General features: G+C 26.9%; 2 protein-coding genes across 5 annotated transcripts in view; one reads left to right on the top strand and one right to left on the bottom strand.

The window, feature by feature from the left end:
• Nucleotides 1–2,770, top strand: part of mgl (low-density lipoprotein receptor-related protein megalin) — a 119,403-nt gene extending 116,633 nt beyond the window's left edge. For both annotated transcript variants that reach the window (XM_016054231.4, XM_043039085.3), the window contains one exon: nucleotides 389–2,770. In XM_016054231.4, coding sequence (XP_015909717.2) covers nucleotides 389–643 — 255 coding nt within the window. In that variant the 3' untranslated portion in view covers nucleotides 644–2,770. The remainder of the gene's footprint in view (nucleotides 1–388) is intronic.
• Nucleotides 2,363–17,819, bottom strand: LOC107441036 (uncharacterized). Of its 3 annotated transcripts, XM_016054175.3 has the most exons (5): nucleotides 14,861–14,915; nucleotides 12,954–13,134; nucleotides 9,683–9,765; nucleotides 8,641–8,726; nucleotides 2,363–4,596 (listed from the first exon to the last, which is right to left on the bottom strand). In XM_016054175.3, the coding sequence occupies exons 3-5, from the start codon at nucleotides 9,756–9,758 to the stop codon at nucleotides 4,090–4,092; spliced, it is 669 nt and encodes a 222-aa protein (XP_015909661.1). In that variant the 5' UTR covers nucleotides 9,759–9,765; nucleotides 12,954–13,134; nucleotides 14,861–14,915; the 3' UTR covers nucleotides 2,363–4,089. The 3 variants fall into 3 exon arrangements, with proteins under 3 accessions (XP_015909661.1, XP_015909654.1, XP_015909670.1); XM_016054168.4 differs by lacking the exons at nucleotides 12,954–13,134; nucleotides 14,861–14,915 and adding an exon at nucleotides 17,667–17,819; XM_016054184.4 differs by lacking the exon at nucleotides 12,954–13,134 and having other exon boundaries at nucleotides 14,861–14,926.
• Between the last annotated feature and the right edge of the window lie 294 nt (nucleotides 17,820–18,113).

Raw genomic sequence — 18,113 nt, 5'->3', positions numbered from 1 at the left:
CTTAGATAAAGCTTAGTTTCGTGTAAAGTTCGTTTTAATTTTTCGATTTTAATTTCTCATGTTAAGTATTTTGACGGGCTCTAGCAAAAGTTATAAAATTAGAATGTTAATATATTTTGTAAAGCTTATTTATTAAAATTAGTAAAATAATTAGTTTCAAAAAATAATTTTTTTTTTTTGAATATTGAATATTAAGTTTGGCTTATAAACTTCTTTATCATCCCATACTTTTATAATGATCTTATAGATTTCACAAATTAAAGTATTGAAACTAATAGAACAAAGTTGTATTATTGTTTCAGAATTTTAGTATTATTGTCTACAATATTATTAAACAAGAGATGCTTTAAGATATATTTTCATACATAACTCTCATTAAATTTTTCAGGAACCTCTTGACACTCACTTCAATCTTGGGGACTTTGACAAACCCACCGATTTTGCCAATCCCATGTACGATGTCATTGGAACAGTTAATGACAAAGGCCCTCATTACGAAGTACCCACCGATTCCAAAGTAGACAAGTCTAAATCGTCATCACCTGCGGTGTTGCAACTTAGAAAAAGTGCTTTGGATCCAATGACCGCAGATACAGACAAGGACACAGTCGGACTAGTCGTTGAGGACAAATCAGAATGTTGACATATGTTATAATTTGATGCAAGTAAAATACAACTCAACTCTTCTGGAAGAGAATATGTGTGTGTCTGAATAGCAATTTATAGGAATGATTGAAATGTCTAATTTTGTTTGTTATGTAAATATTCCTTACAATCCATTCCATTTTGACTTTATTATGAACATTTGACATTCCTTGGCGATGTTGTGTACTATTTTTTATAGAATATGTACATAACTTATCTACAGAATGCATTACCAGTTGGCAGGAGACTCGATAATTTCCTGATTTTTTAGGAGATTTTTGCTCACTGATAGATGCATTCTTTTTTATCCCAGTTGTTCAGCTTTGAATTAGTATCTGGGCTTTGTGTACATACGTGTTAACTAGCACTTAGGTATTTTTAAAATGAAAGAAATTTTGTTGTATTAATTTTTTTGAGGTAGATAAATTAGGACTTTAATATATTCACTTGTTTGAATACTTATCCATGATGAATTAGAGCATATATCAAATTTAGTTCTCAATAAACTTTATTAATTTTAGATTACAAAATTTGTTTTTTTTTTTAATCTTTAAATACATCGTACATATATGGCATTTAAATATTCTTGAATATATATTTTATTATAGATTTCTTATGTTAAATTATTTATGCATAGGGAGGCCAGTTAAAATCAATTATATTTTTACGCTTTCCAGTAGATCTGGACTAATTAGTTCTTAGTCTTTCACCAGTTATCTATTTTTCAAAAAAATTCCAATCAAAATCATTTTCATCAGTTCTGTTTTGTGGGTTTTGTATTTACTTGTTTTGTGCGTTGTTTGTTATGTAAAGGAGACATTAATGCAGTGTTTTTCATACAATTTTGAAAATCAATGTTTGCAAAATATATTTCTGTTAACACTTTTCAGACAAATGCCTAAATTTATTGAATATTTGCATATATATATTAATTTGTTTAAAATGTAATTTAAATTTGATTACCTAAATTAATGTCTCCTTACTTCAAATGTTTAGTTTTTTTTTTCTTGTGTTAAAATACATATGAGTTTTTATTTCCTGTGATACGTTTAAATAATTTTATTTTTTTCAAAAATATTATTTGTGATTGATAAATTTGAAGATAACTTATTGGTTGGATTTTGAAAAGATGTTAATCAGTAAATTTGTGCCATTTATTATTAAAAATATACTTGCACAATTTCTAATACTTTGATTCCATAAACTTCATAATATCAAAGCCCTATTTTTATCACTGCTAGACATCAAGCTTCTCTGATTGCTAAATAACTTTTAAAATTTTTTGGACATTCCAAGTATTAATTTTAGAGAGCATTTAAGTATTAGTTACATTTTACATATTTTAAACAAATAACTGTGTGCGGATGTTTTACTTAAAAGTTGCTAAAAAATTCTTATTCATGATTTAGTACAGAAAAAATTTAAAAACTTTTCACTAACATTTAACTATAGTTTATTATATTAAACTAAGTATAAAATTTTCAAAATAAATTGCATATTTTTTTTTTAATTTTAAAAAGAAAATCTTAGAATTGTTTTTTCCCAAAAGTTCAATTAATTACATTTTAAAGCTTAAAAGCTAAAATTTCAAATTCATAAAATTTTTCATAAATCTATAATGGTTATTATCAGAATTTTTAAGTCTACTTCTGTACAACAAAAAATAATAATAATAATATTTATTAAAACATTTTAACAACTTCTTTGAAAATAAGGCTTAAAAGAGAAACAATCTAATTTTATTAAAATTTTCTACATCTGCAACTTAATTATGACTTCTATCAATTCTATGGTTAATTTAAAAACAAATGCTTGAAAAAATGGCAGCTGTGTTTCCTATACCGTCCAGACTGAGTTGATGAGTAGTGCTTCCACATTCCATTTCAAAGTAAGATCATTACACTCATCTATAGAAAACCGTGATATATTATTTGCACTATTCTCTTGAACTGTGTGTATTGCACTTCAACTGTGCTTAAGAGACCATTTTTTCGAAAAAAAATTTTGTTTTCAATTGCTGTTTAGAATTGTACATCATTTAAGTGTCCTTTGAATATTTTCGGGTTACAGTGAAATCTTTGTAATATTGGAAATATTCCTCATTAAAGAAATATATTTTAATAGCCATGTGTCTTTTCTTGATTTTTCTTTTGAACCATATGAATATTACTAGAGAGTTTTGTTTTTAAATCATCATAGAACCGTGTGTTTGATGCAGCATGTCCTTTTTGGATCTTGTGTCAATAAACCATATCTTCAATTCAATTCAAAGAAATCAGCACCATCATTAAAATGATAACCTAGGGTGGGCCTTGGCCTTTTCTAGAGCATTTCTTCATTCAGTTCTTGTCGTCAGATCTTGGAATGGCCTAGTGATTAAGTCATGGAAATGCCATTGTGAAGAACTGGAGTTCAATCCCCAGTGGGCAGCTTAAAGCTCACCCAGTTTCAGATTGATGGGTACCGGCATGTCTAGTATGTAAATAGGCTACAATGCCTTAGTCATGCCGTTGCCGTTTCAATGATAATGGACCAGTCTCAATTAAAGTTTTTAAAAAATAACTTCAATTTTCAAAATAGAATGACATTTGTCTAAGAACTCAGATTTAGATTTGATTTTCTTGCGAAGAATTATATTAAGTTATATTTCATTGGGTTTTTTTTCCCCTAATACACCATGATGTGTGAAGAAAAGTTATAAAAAATTTTTAAAAAAACATATATTGAAACAACATGTTTGTAACCAAGTTGAAATATATCTACGATGTTAATCAGAAAAAATAACAAAACCATCATTAAATTAAGGTAATCTTTTACGGATACTTCAAACAAAAATACTTATTTCATTTTTTACCCAATTTTAAGAGATGTTTTGCATTCAGTTTTTTTTTAAAATTGAATTTAGAAGTATTATATATTTATTATGTTATTTAACAATAATTGATTAAAACAGAGTTATTTTCAAAATTCCGTTTAAAGTACAATTTGGTAACTAATTTATTCTTATATATTATTATATTATATGAGAAGTTACATCACAAAAAAGAAAACGTTTTGATCTTTTTCTTTTATTCTGATAATTTTTTTCATTAATTTTTTATTTGGTGAAGAATTAAGAATTTTATTGTTATAAGAAATTATTATAAAAAGGAAGAAATTATTCTCCTGGTAATTTTTTTACAAACTCTTTCATACAAAGCTGAATATTTAAGATGAAACTAAGTCTTTCATAAGACTAGTATTTTTCAAGCTTTGTTTTTGTCTTTATGAAGTTTACCACCGATTTTATTTATAATGAGTGTCTTTGTGTTTTGGATTCCACGTCCAATAATTTATACCCGTTCATAAAGTCTATCAATTGTCTGTAACAGAATAAACTTAAAAATTGAAGTCTGTGAAGACCTATCTGTCTCAAAATCACAAAGCCACCAATGAACTATGCGCTTAAAAAGAAAACGTTAATTTACTGAGTTGCTTCTCCAATGCTTTCTTCAAGAGTTTCTGTATGACTTTTGTAATTTTGGTCGACCAAATTTTCTGCATTATTTTTACAAAGCCCTTTACCAGTGGGTTAAGTGGTCCTAGACCACTAAAACCAAAGCGAAAACCTTCCAGTTTAGTAACTAAAACTCGATCAACATCAAACCTGATGGCCTCTGTTATATTCAGTCTAACCTGGACATCAAAGTTAACCTCATCCGCTCTGCTCCAAACGGTCCCCTCTAAATTCACTAGGAATTTTCGATGCCATTTAAAATGAACAACAGCATCTTTCATTCCAAGTATAGTAGAAAAGACAAGTGAATCATCTTCACATTCGACGTTTAAATCTGAAACGTTGGTAAGGGTGGATAATCCTTGCAAAACACCATCTTCCAATTTATTGCTGCTTGAGTTTCCGAGCTTTATGGGATCATTTTTGTGCAAATCCTCCAATGAATCATACAGCACCTGTTGATATAAAATTCCGATTTCAGTTTGAGTGGAGATTTTTTAGTTTCAATTAATATGGCAATCTGCGTTTCTGTTTAGGTCCTACAATGAATCTATTATTTTACGAAAAATTCTATTTTAGTTCACTGGAAGTTTTTTCTAAACTCAATTTAGATGCGTTTCAATAAATTCTTATTTTGACTTGAGGATAGGGCGCTTTTTTCGATCTTAACTTACATGGCAATCTGCGTTTCCGCAATTCATTTCATGGGTCATTTTTATGTAAGTCCTCCAATGAATCGCATAGTAACTGTTAATTATCAAAAAATTTAGTTAAAGTTAACTGAAAGTATGTTAACTCTTGAATTCCGATTTTTTTTTTTTTTTTTTTTTTTTGTCTCTATAAGCATGAATGTCTGCGTTTCTGCTACCTTTTTCATTGTGATCTCTGCACTCATTTGCTAAGCTAATAGTTCCGTTTGCTCATTTGCTAATTAATTGTTTTCCTTGTAAAAGAGCTGTTTGGAGGTTGATTAGCGAAACTAGCAGATGGTAATTTCCCTCATCCCCCCCCCCCAATTTTGTAGCTCGATAAACTTTTTGTTAGTTTATAAAATTTGAAACAGAACTTTATAAATGAGTAATACTATAAGAAGATAATAAGTTTATAAATTAGTGGACTTTTTTTTTTCTCTCTCCGTTTCAAAACTCATAAAAGTAAGAAATTAAATTAAACAAACAAAAATTAATGTTAAATTAAATTAAACAAACAATAGAAAAAATATATTCATTTAGACTTAATTTAATAATTCGAGAGAAATAAAATAGCTGCGCTGACGTCTTTTCTTACTGTTGTTTTTAGTTTGACAATGAAAGTAACAAACTTTAAACAAATAAATGTCTAGCATCGCTTTTTATGAACATTTCTAATGATTCATCTTATGTTAACAGTAACACATTTTTCAAGATAATTTTTTAAGCTATTTCTTTTAGGACCTTCCAAGCGTTCGGTTGATTCAGGATGAAAACTTCAGTTTCAATATTTATTAATCAATTAAATTGCATGCAACTATTATTTTTGTTAATACAAGTGCAAGATACTCTTTTTAAAAATAAAAAAAAATCTAATAAGTTCAGAATTCTACAATTTTCTTTTCTTTCTTTCCTAATAATTTTCCAGCCTAAATTATATATGAATTTTCCAACCTTTTCAAGTAATACAACAAATTTTTCTGATAATGTTTAGTGTTTCCGTTCTGATTTCACAAAATTTAATATAAATATACAAAATAGTATAAGGCATTTTCGGTTTAAATGCAAAGAAGCAAAAATTATACTGTGGCCCAGTTACTTGCAACAGCCGCTTTATAAATTGTGAATTAGTGATCTAAATTTTATTAAGACAGATCTAAAATAAACATTTTTCTATTTCATGAAGAAAAATGAGTAAATGGAAGAAAAAAAAATTCTGGCTAAAAAAATCGTCTGCAAGTAAGAAAAAAAAATTAAATCATATTTAAGTTAAATTATAAATTTAACTGAACGATTTTTGAAAACAATTTCTGTTATTTTTTTATCAAGTTTTTATTATTATTATTATTTTTAAAGGAATGATCGGATTTTTAAAGAAGTTTATATTTTATTGTTTATTAAAAGTTAAACGTATATATTCATCTTTTTAGATGAAGGAAATCATGAAATAAGCCAGTTGAGTCTTTCTAACTTAGATAAATTTTTTTAAACCTATTTTGCACTAATAGAATTGAAATTAAATATAAAAAAAACCCGCCCTTAAGTATTATCCGGATTTAAAGCTTATTTGCCTCAGTTATTAAGCAAAACTTTGTCTCACTAAGATTTATGTATGATATTTTTTTTAAAGATATTACAATAAGGTAATATTAATAAAATTAGTAATATTTCATAAAGTAAATGGTAATCAATTTGTGAAAATTAAAGATAAATAAATTATCGATGTCACCAACTTTGAATCATGACGTATGAGCCCCATTAAAAAAAATTGAAATCATTTTTTACTTTGTGACAAAATTAAGGGATCCATAAATTAATAAAATTAAATTTTGTATCTGAGACAAAAAGTGAACAATGTCATACCAAACCATCTGACAAAGCATCTTAAGAATTTTTTCTTTACAAAATACTTAAAAATATTAATTTTATGAAAATAAAAATGAATGTGTACCAATTTATTTTGAAGGTATTACCTGACCCTCCGCAAAAGTTAATGATGTAAATAATAATTTCTGTGTATATATATATATATATATATATATATATATATATATATATATATATATATATATATATATATATATATATATATATATATATATATATATATATATATATATTTAAAAAAATTTTTTCAATTTTTGAGCTACAATTTTAAACTTTACAGCATTTAGTTGTTGCATCTTAAACAGACTAAGCATGAAGTTTGGTGATGATTGTTCAATTAGTTGAAAAATAAATTAAATTTTAATTTTTTTAAAATACCTAAAAAAGGAAATATTTGAAATGCTCCATTTGTTCGGAAAAGCAAAGTAGGAAGTTAATTTTTTGTTACAAGATTTTTATTATATTTCTAAACAAAAGTTGCGATAATTCATAACGTTTAAACAAATTTAATTTTAAAACAATAATGAAATATTAAAAAACACATAATTTTAACTAAAATAGTTACATAAGAATTTTCATTTGTGACTAAATAATTTTTTTTACTCGAGTTAAACCTATAATGCATCGCAACTTTCATTTAGACATGTATAACGAGCAATTTGATGAAATATAATTAAAAACAGATAAAAATTAAAATGTATGGAGCATTTCGAAAACACAAAATTTACCAGAATATTGATTTTGAGAAAAAGCCAGTTTTAAAATTTGCACACAATAATACACTATTTTTTGCTTGAATAATAAATTTTTAATGTGTTAAATATGTGTAAAATACTTATGATTAACCTCATCAGAAATTATATAGTATTTAAAAATATTCAAATGAAAAATAATCCAAAATAACAATGTTATTACAATACTTGAAAGAGAAAACGAGAAAGATGTGATAACACATTTTTAAACATATTTCAAATATATTACTCTTAACACTTAATTTAATGTTCAAAATTCGCCTGCAGAATATGTCAACCCTTCTTTTTTAACTGATTTCTTTTCTAATGATATTTTTTTATATTTTCTTGAATTTTTCTCTTCCTTGAATTTTTGAGAGGATTTTCGCTTTTTCTGACTTGCACGCTTTTTCTGACTTGACTTGCAATCTTTCCTTTCAGCAACTGGTACAGAGCTCTGATAATTATGTTGATTTTTTAATTTTTATGTCTCAACATAGCCTAAATTGTACTCTGCAACTGCAGCAATAACGCCAAGCTCTAATCTTTTTTTTGGAGATAAACACTTCTTTTGCAAACTTACGCCAAATGCAACTGCAAAGGGGTGTGGTCATACTAAAAAAAAGCTTATATTTCGGGAAAAAAAGATCAGATTTTAATTTTTCTTTTTTTTTTAATTTAAAGCTTATGATTCCTACTTCAAATATAAAGTAAAATCTCAAAATTGAAAATTTAGTCATTTTATTCGAATTTCAACGTCCCTTGTACCCTTCACAATTCAGTCTTCACAATTCATGAATGAGTATTCCAATTTATTTTCCTGTCAATAATGCGTAGTATCTTTTTCATTTCTGCAAGTTGTGAAAACTTTTAAATTATATTTAGTGTAAAAAAAATGTGTGTTTTTTTCTTCCTTTTTTTTTTTAATTTCCTACGAGTTTTCCGCTTAAGATAAAAATTATAAGTTACTCGTAATATATTTTGTTACTTGAAAAAAAGATCACTTTAAAAATTTGATGTCTGAGTCTTAAGCTTATTTTGCAAAACATTTTGACTGTATGTCATTACTAAGTGAGCACTTGGAAAAAAAATGGAACGACAATTTACTCTGATCTACAATTCAAATCGTATATTGTGAAGAAGTTAAAAAATGTAATTAGAAACCAACAAAAAGAAAATACTCATTACTTACACTCTTCAAAACTTCATTTACTCCAAGATAACATAATATGTTTCGCTTTTCACGTAATAGGTAATTTGTTCCTTCATTCTCACTTGCTGTAAAAGAAGTAACATTGAGTCTTGTAAAGCAATACACACACTAGCCATCTATATTATTATGATAAAATACTTTATTTATTTATTTATTTTTGTAATTTTTTATTTACTGCTTTGTTATATTAAGTTAAACTGAAAATGTAAACTAACATGGTTATTTAAAAGATAATAAGTCAATAAAAGATAACTTTTTTCGGGTATTCTAAAAACGACCGACAAACAGAAAATCAATTGAAGAAAATCAAACGGAGATGGATGAGTACAGTTACTGCGTTTTACATAGAAAAGAAGAATTTCCTCCTACAAATTTTCGAAATTCGTTATAAAGTTTGACTACAGATGGCACTGCTAACTGAGAAAAATTATAAATAAATAATTTTAAAGCAACTACGAAGTGAGCAAAATTTACGCATGTGCGTTAATTTTATCAAGCGAATGTGCAAATAATTCAATTTAATTGTTCTAGCCTGCAGTAGAAAACATTGTTTTATAGTATTTAATTAACAATCCATCTTTTCGCGAGATTTGTTCCTAAATTTGAAACTTAGTAAAAAGAAAATGATCCAGTTTCTTAAGCAAAACGCGTAAATTTCTCCTTTTTCTTTGGCTAATTTTTCAAATCATCCGTCAATTTTGGGACTGAGACATCGACAAAAATCAAAATAAATTTTATAAAAACTAATTTGTGACTCCTCGCGTATATTCCTATTTTCAATTCTATATACATAGGATTAGTTTACATCAGTAGACATATGTATTTCATTTTTATCTCTAAACGTAGAAAAATCTAAAAATGAATCATTTAGGTGACAGAAAAAATGTGAATCGATTTGTTGGTTGGTGTGTCGATTATATGAGTGATCGCATAGTAGATAGCAAAGAAATACTAAAACACGATTTGCTCGTGAAGATCTTTTGCTCATGAAGATAATATTAAAAAAATTTAAAGCACTTACCTGCCAATGAAATTATGTAATAGATCAAAACTAACATCAATTGTCTGATTCTAAAATCAGTCATTTTCGTCATCATTTTGACACTGCAAAAAAAAAAATTATATGTTACAATATTTTTCTTTCAATCACCATTATTTTAATTTATATTATCAATATTTAATTATTTCAAATGAGTAAATTTTTATTCGAAAAAATTACACGTTTATGTGTTTTTATTGTAAACGAAATATAAGAAATCACTTATTGGTTGATTCTCATGTCCCTAAAATCATAAAAATTAAAATTTATTATGCAAAAATTTAAAATTTTATATGATTAAAACTTATTTTTATTATTTTTGCTTTAATATTTTGATGTAAAATTGTATTTAAGATAACGTAAGTTAAGTTTATCATCAAATAATTATATGAAGCTTAGTTTATTAACAACGACAATAATGAAATTCTAAAATTCGATTTCTCAGGAACTAGTCGACGGTTTTGCTCAAATTTTGTATTTTTCCATGCAAAAATACATTCTTCGAAATGATTCTTCAAAATTGTGTACCTTTAAATTCAAAATTCTTTCGATTATTATCAGATAAAAAAAGTAATAAATATTTACTAACAGTTATATTTTGCATGGAAATTACCTTTGCATAAACGAATTTTATAACTATGTGCAAAATTTTTTCAATTCACCTAGAAAGTTCTCGAGATATGGCGAAATACTAAGAAAAAAGAAAGAAAATTAACATTAATTAACAAATTTTGAACCGCTCTCTTGACTTAACTATTAGGACCATATTTTTCAGATTCTACCCATTTCGGGAGACTGAAATTCGAATCAAGTAGGAAAAAAGGTACGTTTATTCAGAGAAAATCTGCTTTTTTGTGTCTGATTTTGTAACTTTAAATATCATCTGTTCTAATTAATTAGCATCATTTAGGTTAAGGCCTTCAAATCATTAAGATTGATTCCTAGAACGTAAAGATCTGATCATTAGACCAAAAGTTTTTTTAAATGATCCGGTTTTTTCCCTTTTCTTTCGTGCACTGTACACTTAAGAGCATTGCACTACATTCTAAACACTTTTAGTGTATCTTAATACCAAAAACGGTAATTTACATCTAAGTGGAGCAGAACCAAGGGCAGTTTCTGGCGAAAGAAACACCAAGAATTATTTTTACACTACTTGGTGAAAAGTAGCTGCCACCATTTGTGGCATTCAGTAGGGGAAAGTGGGGTCAATTGTAGCATTTTTCACTTAACTATTTTTAACTAACAAAAAATCCAATATATTATTAGTATTAATTGACAGACGAGTAAAGTAGGTTATCCTCTACTAGAAAAAAAAATAAATACCTTATTTTAAATGTTATTATATTAGTTATTAACAATTTCTGACAGTCGTGCACTTGTTACGATTGTCCCCACTTACGGGGTCAATTGTAACAGTTCATAAATTCAACTAAAACACAGTTAATTATACATATTATCATAGTTGTGATATATTTTTTTATTGATTAAAATAGTAGTGATATTTTAGGAGTAAAAATAATAATGAGCAGAGACCTAAAGGGTTAAACTTTTAAATTTAAGAGGTTAAAAATTTTAATTTATGCTGTGAAAGGTGAGAAATAAAATAATGCACATGCAGCATAATATAAATGATATAGGAAACTATTGTTGGTTCTTAAAGAGTTAAGTAATGGTTTGTAAACATAAGATTATTTATTTTCAGCTGTTGCAATCCTCCCTTTACTTATTGTTACAATCGTCCCCAAGACGCCATTTCAGCTTCATTTATTAAAAACAATGCTAGTTAATTAACAAAACTAATCTTCTTTTTTTTGAAATACTAATTAAGGTGTCCACTTACATATTCGGCTAATAATTTTTATTTGTTTAAACAAAATTACTTTGTTACAATATAATATTCTAATACCAAAAAAAGTACTTACGTAGCGTGAAAATATCTTTTGTGATGTAACTCTTTCAAAAGTACATAAAAATGGTTGCCAGCAGGGGTGTACATGTAGATTTATTAAATACACCTTGTGCGCCACCTAGGAACCAAATCTAGAACCTGACACTCGAAATTTTTGCACTGTTACAATCGTATCCTGTTACAATTGACCCCACTCTCCCCTAATACAAACTTTTTTAATTATAGTAAAATAATGTGCACGTAAGAATCGGTATAAATATTTTTACGTGATAATATAAAGTACGAACCATTTATATAGGATTCCCATAAACCCTAATTCTTGAAATGAAATATGTTTGTAAATCAAACATATGTGTCGCACCAAAAGAACTTTGACACAAATTCAAACTTAACTTAATGGAACCGAAGTAGATAAAAATTATTCATTTTGAAATTATTCAATACAGTTTATAGTAACTTAAAATATAAATATCCTTATTATACAACTAAACCCATTCATACATATTTTAACACCGAACTTTTGTTTATGTTTATGCATTGAATATTCTGTATATGCGTTGAAGATAAACTGTCGCCAACTTGCATTCGAATGTAAAAAATCTACTGACGATATCCCTAGCGCGCCAACATCGGTGTTTTTGAAAGCGAAAATATTGAACGCATGGTATAACTACGCATGAGCTTGGTGAAAGTTTTTACCTTTAAAAGAGTTAAGATTCAGTTACACCCATTGAAAAGTATATGACAGCTCGGATGGGTGTTAACTTTAAAAAAAAAGTTCTTTCACACAATTTTTTGGGTTGTTCAACATCAAATTGGGAGAGATAGTACATCGTTGTTTTTTTCAGTGTATAATTATTCGATAAAACGAGTGGAATTGGGGAAAAGAAATAAAAACTTCAGTTACATTTAAATACCTTTTTGAAATAACATCTTTCAAAGCAAACAAACACAATCGATTTACAAATCTATGTTTCAAGTTTTGCCCATTACGAATATGCCAGCAGCACGACTAAAATACAATATCAGTTTTTACTATAATATATAGTGCATTAAACTGTTGAAACGTTAAAACGATGGTTTTTTTTCCATTCATTCTTCTCATATTGTCTCTATTTCAGTATAAATACATTTATAATTAGACTGATAACACGAAGGCTGGATTAATATTAACAAAATGAGCAATTTTGGTTAATATTAATCCAGCATGTCACTGATACAGCAATCAGTATACAAGTACAAAATTAATTAAAATTATAGTTGTTAATAAAGTTGTATAGAATGAAATACTCAATTAAATTAACTTATTGCTAACAAAATATACTTAATAAAATTATTTACCTTAAGAAAAGCTTTCAAACTGGCTATATTATCACCCGTTGCTGGTTATCTTTTCAGAAAAAGTACCAATTTACAGTGATGTATGATTATTTGTTCTGATGGGTGGGGGAGATAGATTTCTCAGGAAATGACGTCATTCAAAATAAGCACTGTCCCCTCCATACTTCTAGTAGATCTTAATCTACATTATTTAATTAAAAGAAAGTGACTCACGCGCACTGGGATATATTAATATATAATAAATATCTCATTTCATTATATAATAACAGGTTGAGAAAAATACCGGACGATCTTTATTTGTGTGGAAATGAGATAATCAGTTACTCCGTTTTTCAGCATAAAAATGATTTTATGAAAGAAGAATGAAAGTTTACATCTATACAACTGCAGTTATTCGGGCACAAAAGATGAAATATAATATTCAAAGGAAGAAAAAAAAGATACATGCGTGAATTTGTCAAGTTTTATTATCTGCTTTGTTCCGAATATCTTGTAATTTATAGTTTTGTCAAGGATACCGTTGATAGAATAGTTTAAATACATGTCGTTCGTTCAAATCTAAAACTTATTGTTCAAAGTTTACTTATAAAGAACTGTTCTATACAATTTTTATAGTAATGATAGGCAGAATTATTGACTTTTGTTCTGCTTAAGTCGTAAGAAGAAAAAGGTACTCTCCAAAAAAAAAAAAAAAAAAAAGAAATCGGGTCTATTTTGAACCATACTACCGGTACCTTGAACATAATAAAAAGTTTGCTGCAACCGCAATAAAGTGTTAAATTAACTCTTGTTTTTATTCATGTTGAACCGGTAAGGAGTAGTCGAATTTCGAAAAAGGTATTCGATTAACTTATAGTTAATGTGTTAAAGATTTGATATGGTTTAACTTAGCACCATATTAAGGTCCCAACAAATTTAAAAATATTATAGTTCAATCCGCTTCTGAAATTCCTAACAGTGTTGCTTAAACTTTTTGCTTAGAAATTACTTAAAATATTCGAAGTCCGTGAATACTCTTAATCCTGATATTGTAGTTTCTAGCTTACTAACTTTAATTCTATATTGTCAAATTGATACATAGCTATTAGAATTTTCATACGATCTCATTAACTTCACTATCATGATGGTTTCAATATATAAAGGTCAATCACTTATTTTGCAATATTATCCATTAGAGTATGGTATACTATTGGTGATAGTTAAATAATGAAACAAAGATTTTTAGGACAAAGATTTTTCGACATCAACTACTTATAAGCATTCATTTCTTAAAAAAATTATCAATTATCAAGTTCTCAATTATAAAGCTGCTACCATTGATTACGTACGTATGATTATAAAATAGTTTTTTTTTCAATTTTTTAAATATTAGAAGAGAAGGGTTAATTAATTTAATCTGCAAACATTCAATACATGCTTTATTAAATGCAGTTAATTGTAAACATAATTCTCTCTTGGAATCTCATATAAGTTTAGATTTTTTTAGTTTTATGACATTTTGCAATACGCCTCTAAATACGTAAATACGTTTCAACCCTTTTTAATAAAATTTTATGAAAATGTAAGCAACTTACTTTCAGTAACTTAAAAAATTAAAATTTCACGACGCTTAACATCAAAGCAGCAAAAGGTTTATTAGTTATATTTTCATAATTTGCTAATATATTATTTATAATACAGAGTGAAATATTTTCTGTACACCTTTGGTTAGTTGTTGGTTTATTTTAATATAGTATTGCATGTTCACTTACAGTATATCTATGTAGTTTACCAAATGAAAACGAAAACACAAACAAATAATTTTTTTTGTATTGTAGATAGTTCTAATGACAACGAATATTTGCCGCATGTCAAACGAGTTAAGAGCGATAGATAGATTTCAAAAGAAAACAAAAGGCAAAACTTACTCTCCTTAACTACTTTGTTTTCATTTCCTCACGCCTGAAATTCTCAAAAGGATGTGAATGAATAACATGACCATGATTTTTTGATAACACATTTTTTATTTTTTATTTTATTTTATTTTTTATTTATTTTTATCAACTACGTCACTTCTACTGGGTAAGTTACAAGCATTTCACTAATGATACAGTGCTTAAAAAACGTCATTGAGTTAATGAAAAACCCCACTGAGTTTTCTAATGAAATAAACATTTTGCTATCTAACTTAATAATAAATAAGTAAAATAAAAGCCTGTATCACTTTCATTTCAGGCATGACATTGTTCAATTAGGCCTTCAATTTTTTGATACGATTGGGGAAATAAAATTCAAAAGCAAAAGGAGCGAGAAAAAGCAAATTTAATTTTCGCTATTTTTTTTACCAGAAAAAAAATTTGTTTCTTTATTACTTCTTAGCATTAAATAGTCATGATCAACACTGGTAAAATATATTATTTATAAATAAGCTACATCTTTCATATCATAAAATTAAGGTGCGAATTAAAAGTTGCCTATTCTATTGATATAGCTTTTTTTTAATTTTAATTTATGAATTCCCATGTGTTGTGACTTCTTTGTGACTTTTCATTCTCAGACTGTGGCTTCTTATTCTCTTTGCCATCAGATGCATACACATAGATACCAACACATAGATACATCTCTAATGATTTATTGTGTAATAAATGTGGCAATGAGAATCTATTAAAATTTGTGGATTTCACATAAGTTTGAAAGGTGCTCATGTTCTTGATCTTAAAACGCTTGATTATTAGTCATATTAACCTAATTACTGACAAGATAATAGATTTTTGTAATTTTTAATATTTTTTCATTAAATACATGGTTAAAATATAATGAGGCTAGTAAACACGAAACGGCAAAATACAAAGAAAATATTGCGTTAACGTGTCTTATGATAAGAATTATTTCTTTAAAATTTTAATAAATAATTGAAATTTTGCATTTTTCTACATTTTTTACCCAGAAAGGAACTTTTATTTTAATTTAATAAGATATTTAATTAAAAATAGGATTTAATCTAAACTATTTTTTTAATTTAGAAAATGGTGTAAGAACACATCAAAGTGCTCTTATAAATAAATAAATATAAATTAAATAAAAATTAGTTTGAAAATTCGCGTTTACGAACTTTTGGTCTATACTGGTCCATTCAACATACTATCATAAAAGGTCACTGAAAATTTCGAAATAAAAATAAAGTTGAGTCAATCTTAAAAATCAATCAAAAAGCCTAATGGGAGATATTTATTTAATTAGTAACAGGAATAACAAAATAATTCAGGTGAAATGAAATTACTGTTAACTAAAACTATGATATTTTCATCCTTATATTTGCAACTATTGTTATTTTTTAGTAATAAGTGCCGGTATTGCAGCCAGTTTGCTTGAGAAAAATCTTAAAATATAAATACTAGAAGCTTGTAATAAATACCTGATTAGAACTTTGCGGTTCTTACTAACTTTCCAAATTATGAAAATACAAAAACCAGTTTTGGAATTGGGTTTCTGATGGGTAACTGGCATGTCACCATCCATTGTAACTAGTGACATTCATTTTTACATACATATTATCTTTTTACGCATTTTTATCGTGTTTATATTTTATTTTTGAATCATAGAATAGAAAAAGTTGTGAATCATGTTAATCCTCTTGATTTGGTGTAATCCAAAACTCAAGATATGAAGAAGAAGAAAACACAGTGAAACTGACCTCTAGAAATAGCGAATACTAAAGAAAGCAGCTTTATTATTTTAAGTTAAAAGGCAGATTTTTAAACTTCACTGGAATTTTTTGATAATTTCTATGAATTTTTGAGTTAATTAAAATTTTGCATTTACATAAAATGCGTATACATTTTGCGTTGATATAAAAAATTTGCGTATAAAGATTATACAGCTTCATATTTTATTCTTCAAGTTCTTTGATAATGAATTTATTGATAATTATTCTATTCACTATACTAAAAACAGAAATCAAAAGTAAAAATTCTAAATCAAATTCGTTATTTTATTATTACGTTAATATAAATAAATGTGCATGCTACAATCCCTTTATTATTCATAAAACTGACAATGATGAGAACATTTTACAGCCTGATTCCTTTAGATTTAGATTTAAAGAAGCAATAATTAGTTTTAGAAATTTTTAATTATGATTTTAACATTTTCATTAATGATGGAATTTTATATTTTTAAACAAATCAAACTTGTTATTTTATTATAACTTTTAAATAAGTGCGCATGCTACATTCCTTTTATCTCCTATAAAATTGATAATGATAAGAACATTTTAGCCCCTTATTCTTTTAGGTTTATAATCAAAGGAAAGAATTCGATTTAGAAGTGGTTAATAATGATTTAAACAGTTTCATTGATAATGGAACAACAGATTTTCGAACAAATCAAGCTCACTTTGTAATTATTTTTAAATAAATGTGCGAGCTACATTCATTTTATTTTTGTAAAATTGACAAAGATGAAAACATTTTATCACCTGATTCTTTTAGGTTTAGATTCAAAGATTTAGAAATGACTAATAATGATTTTATTTAACAGATTTTTGGACAAATCAAACTCTTCATTTTATTATTATTTTTAAATAAAACGTGCATGTAGCATTTCTTCTATCCTTTATAAAATTGACAATGCTGGGAACATTTTATCAATAGCAGTTGCTTACCCCCTCCCCCATTTCATTCATTCATTCATTTTCTCAAATTATCATCGTAAAAAGTTAAAAGGAAAACTTACCCGATTGAATTGATGTTTCCCATTCATGTGTTCTCATCTGTAAATTCATTCTTTGAACCTTGACTTTTTCAGGAAAATTCGATCACCAAAACCCACAATTACACAAGAGTATCGAGAAACAAATCAACTGCACCACTGAATTCTCTTGCCTAATACTGTCTTTTCACAAAAGCCATAAACAGTTCCATATTCTACCTCTCTCCTCCATTTCTTCCTTCTTTCCACTCTACCAAATCAAAAACAAATTCAATGCAGTTATTAGAGGATTATTTACTACTGTAAAATTCATGAAAAGAATGAACTTTTTCTAGTGACATGCAAAAGTGAGTGAATACGTGGGGCATTCTCAATATTCTTAAATGTGTTTTCGATTAGTTGCTCTTGAAAAGAGTTGTGTATTATCGTTGGAAGGGGTAAAGAAATGGAAAAGAAAAGCAAATATAATTT

This window comes from Parasteatoda tepidariorum, chromosome 3 (assembly GCF_982258835.1).
Source record: "Parasteatoda tepidariorum strain Cologne lab strain chromosome 3, Ptep-v5.0, whole genome shotgun sequence".
Lineage (NCBI taxonomy): Eukaryota > Metazoa > Arthropoda > Arachnida > Araneae > Theridiidae > Parasteatoda > Parasteatoda tepidariorum.
The sequence above is the reverse complement of the archived record's forward strand: the minus strand, read 5'-3'. Positions and strand labels throughout refer to the sequence as shown.

Excerpts from the sequence above, each read along its gene's own strand:
- LOC107441036 (XM_016054168.4), bottom strand. The coding sequence starts at position 17,689 with ATGGGAAACATCAATTCAATCGG. Across the intron at positions 9,766-17,666 it reads GGAAACATCAATTCAATCGG|TGTCAAAATGATGACGAAAA; the intron begins GTAAGTTTTCCT and ends TTTTTTTTGCAG. Across the intron at positions 4,597-8,640 it reads TAAATGAAGTTTTGAAGAGT|GTGCTGTATGATTCATTGGA; the intron begins GTAAGTAATGAG and ends TTATATCAACAG.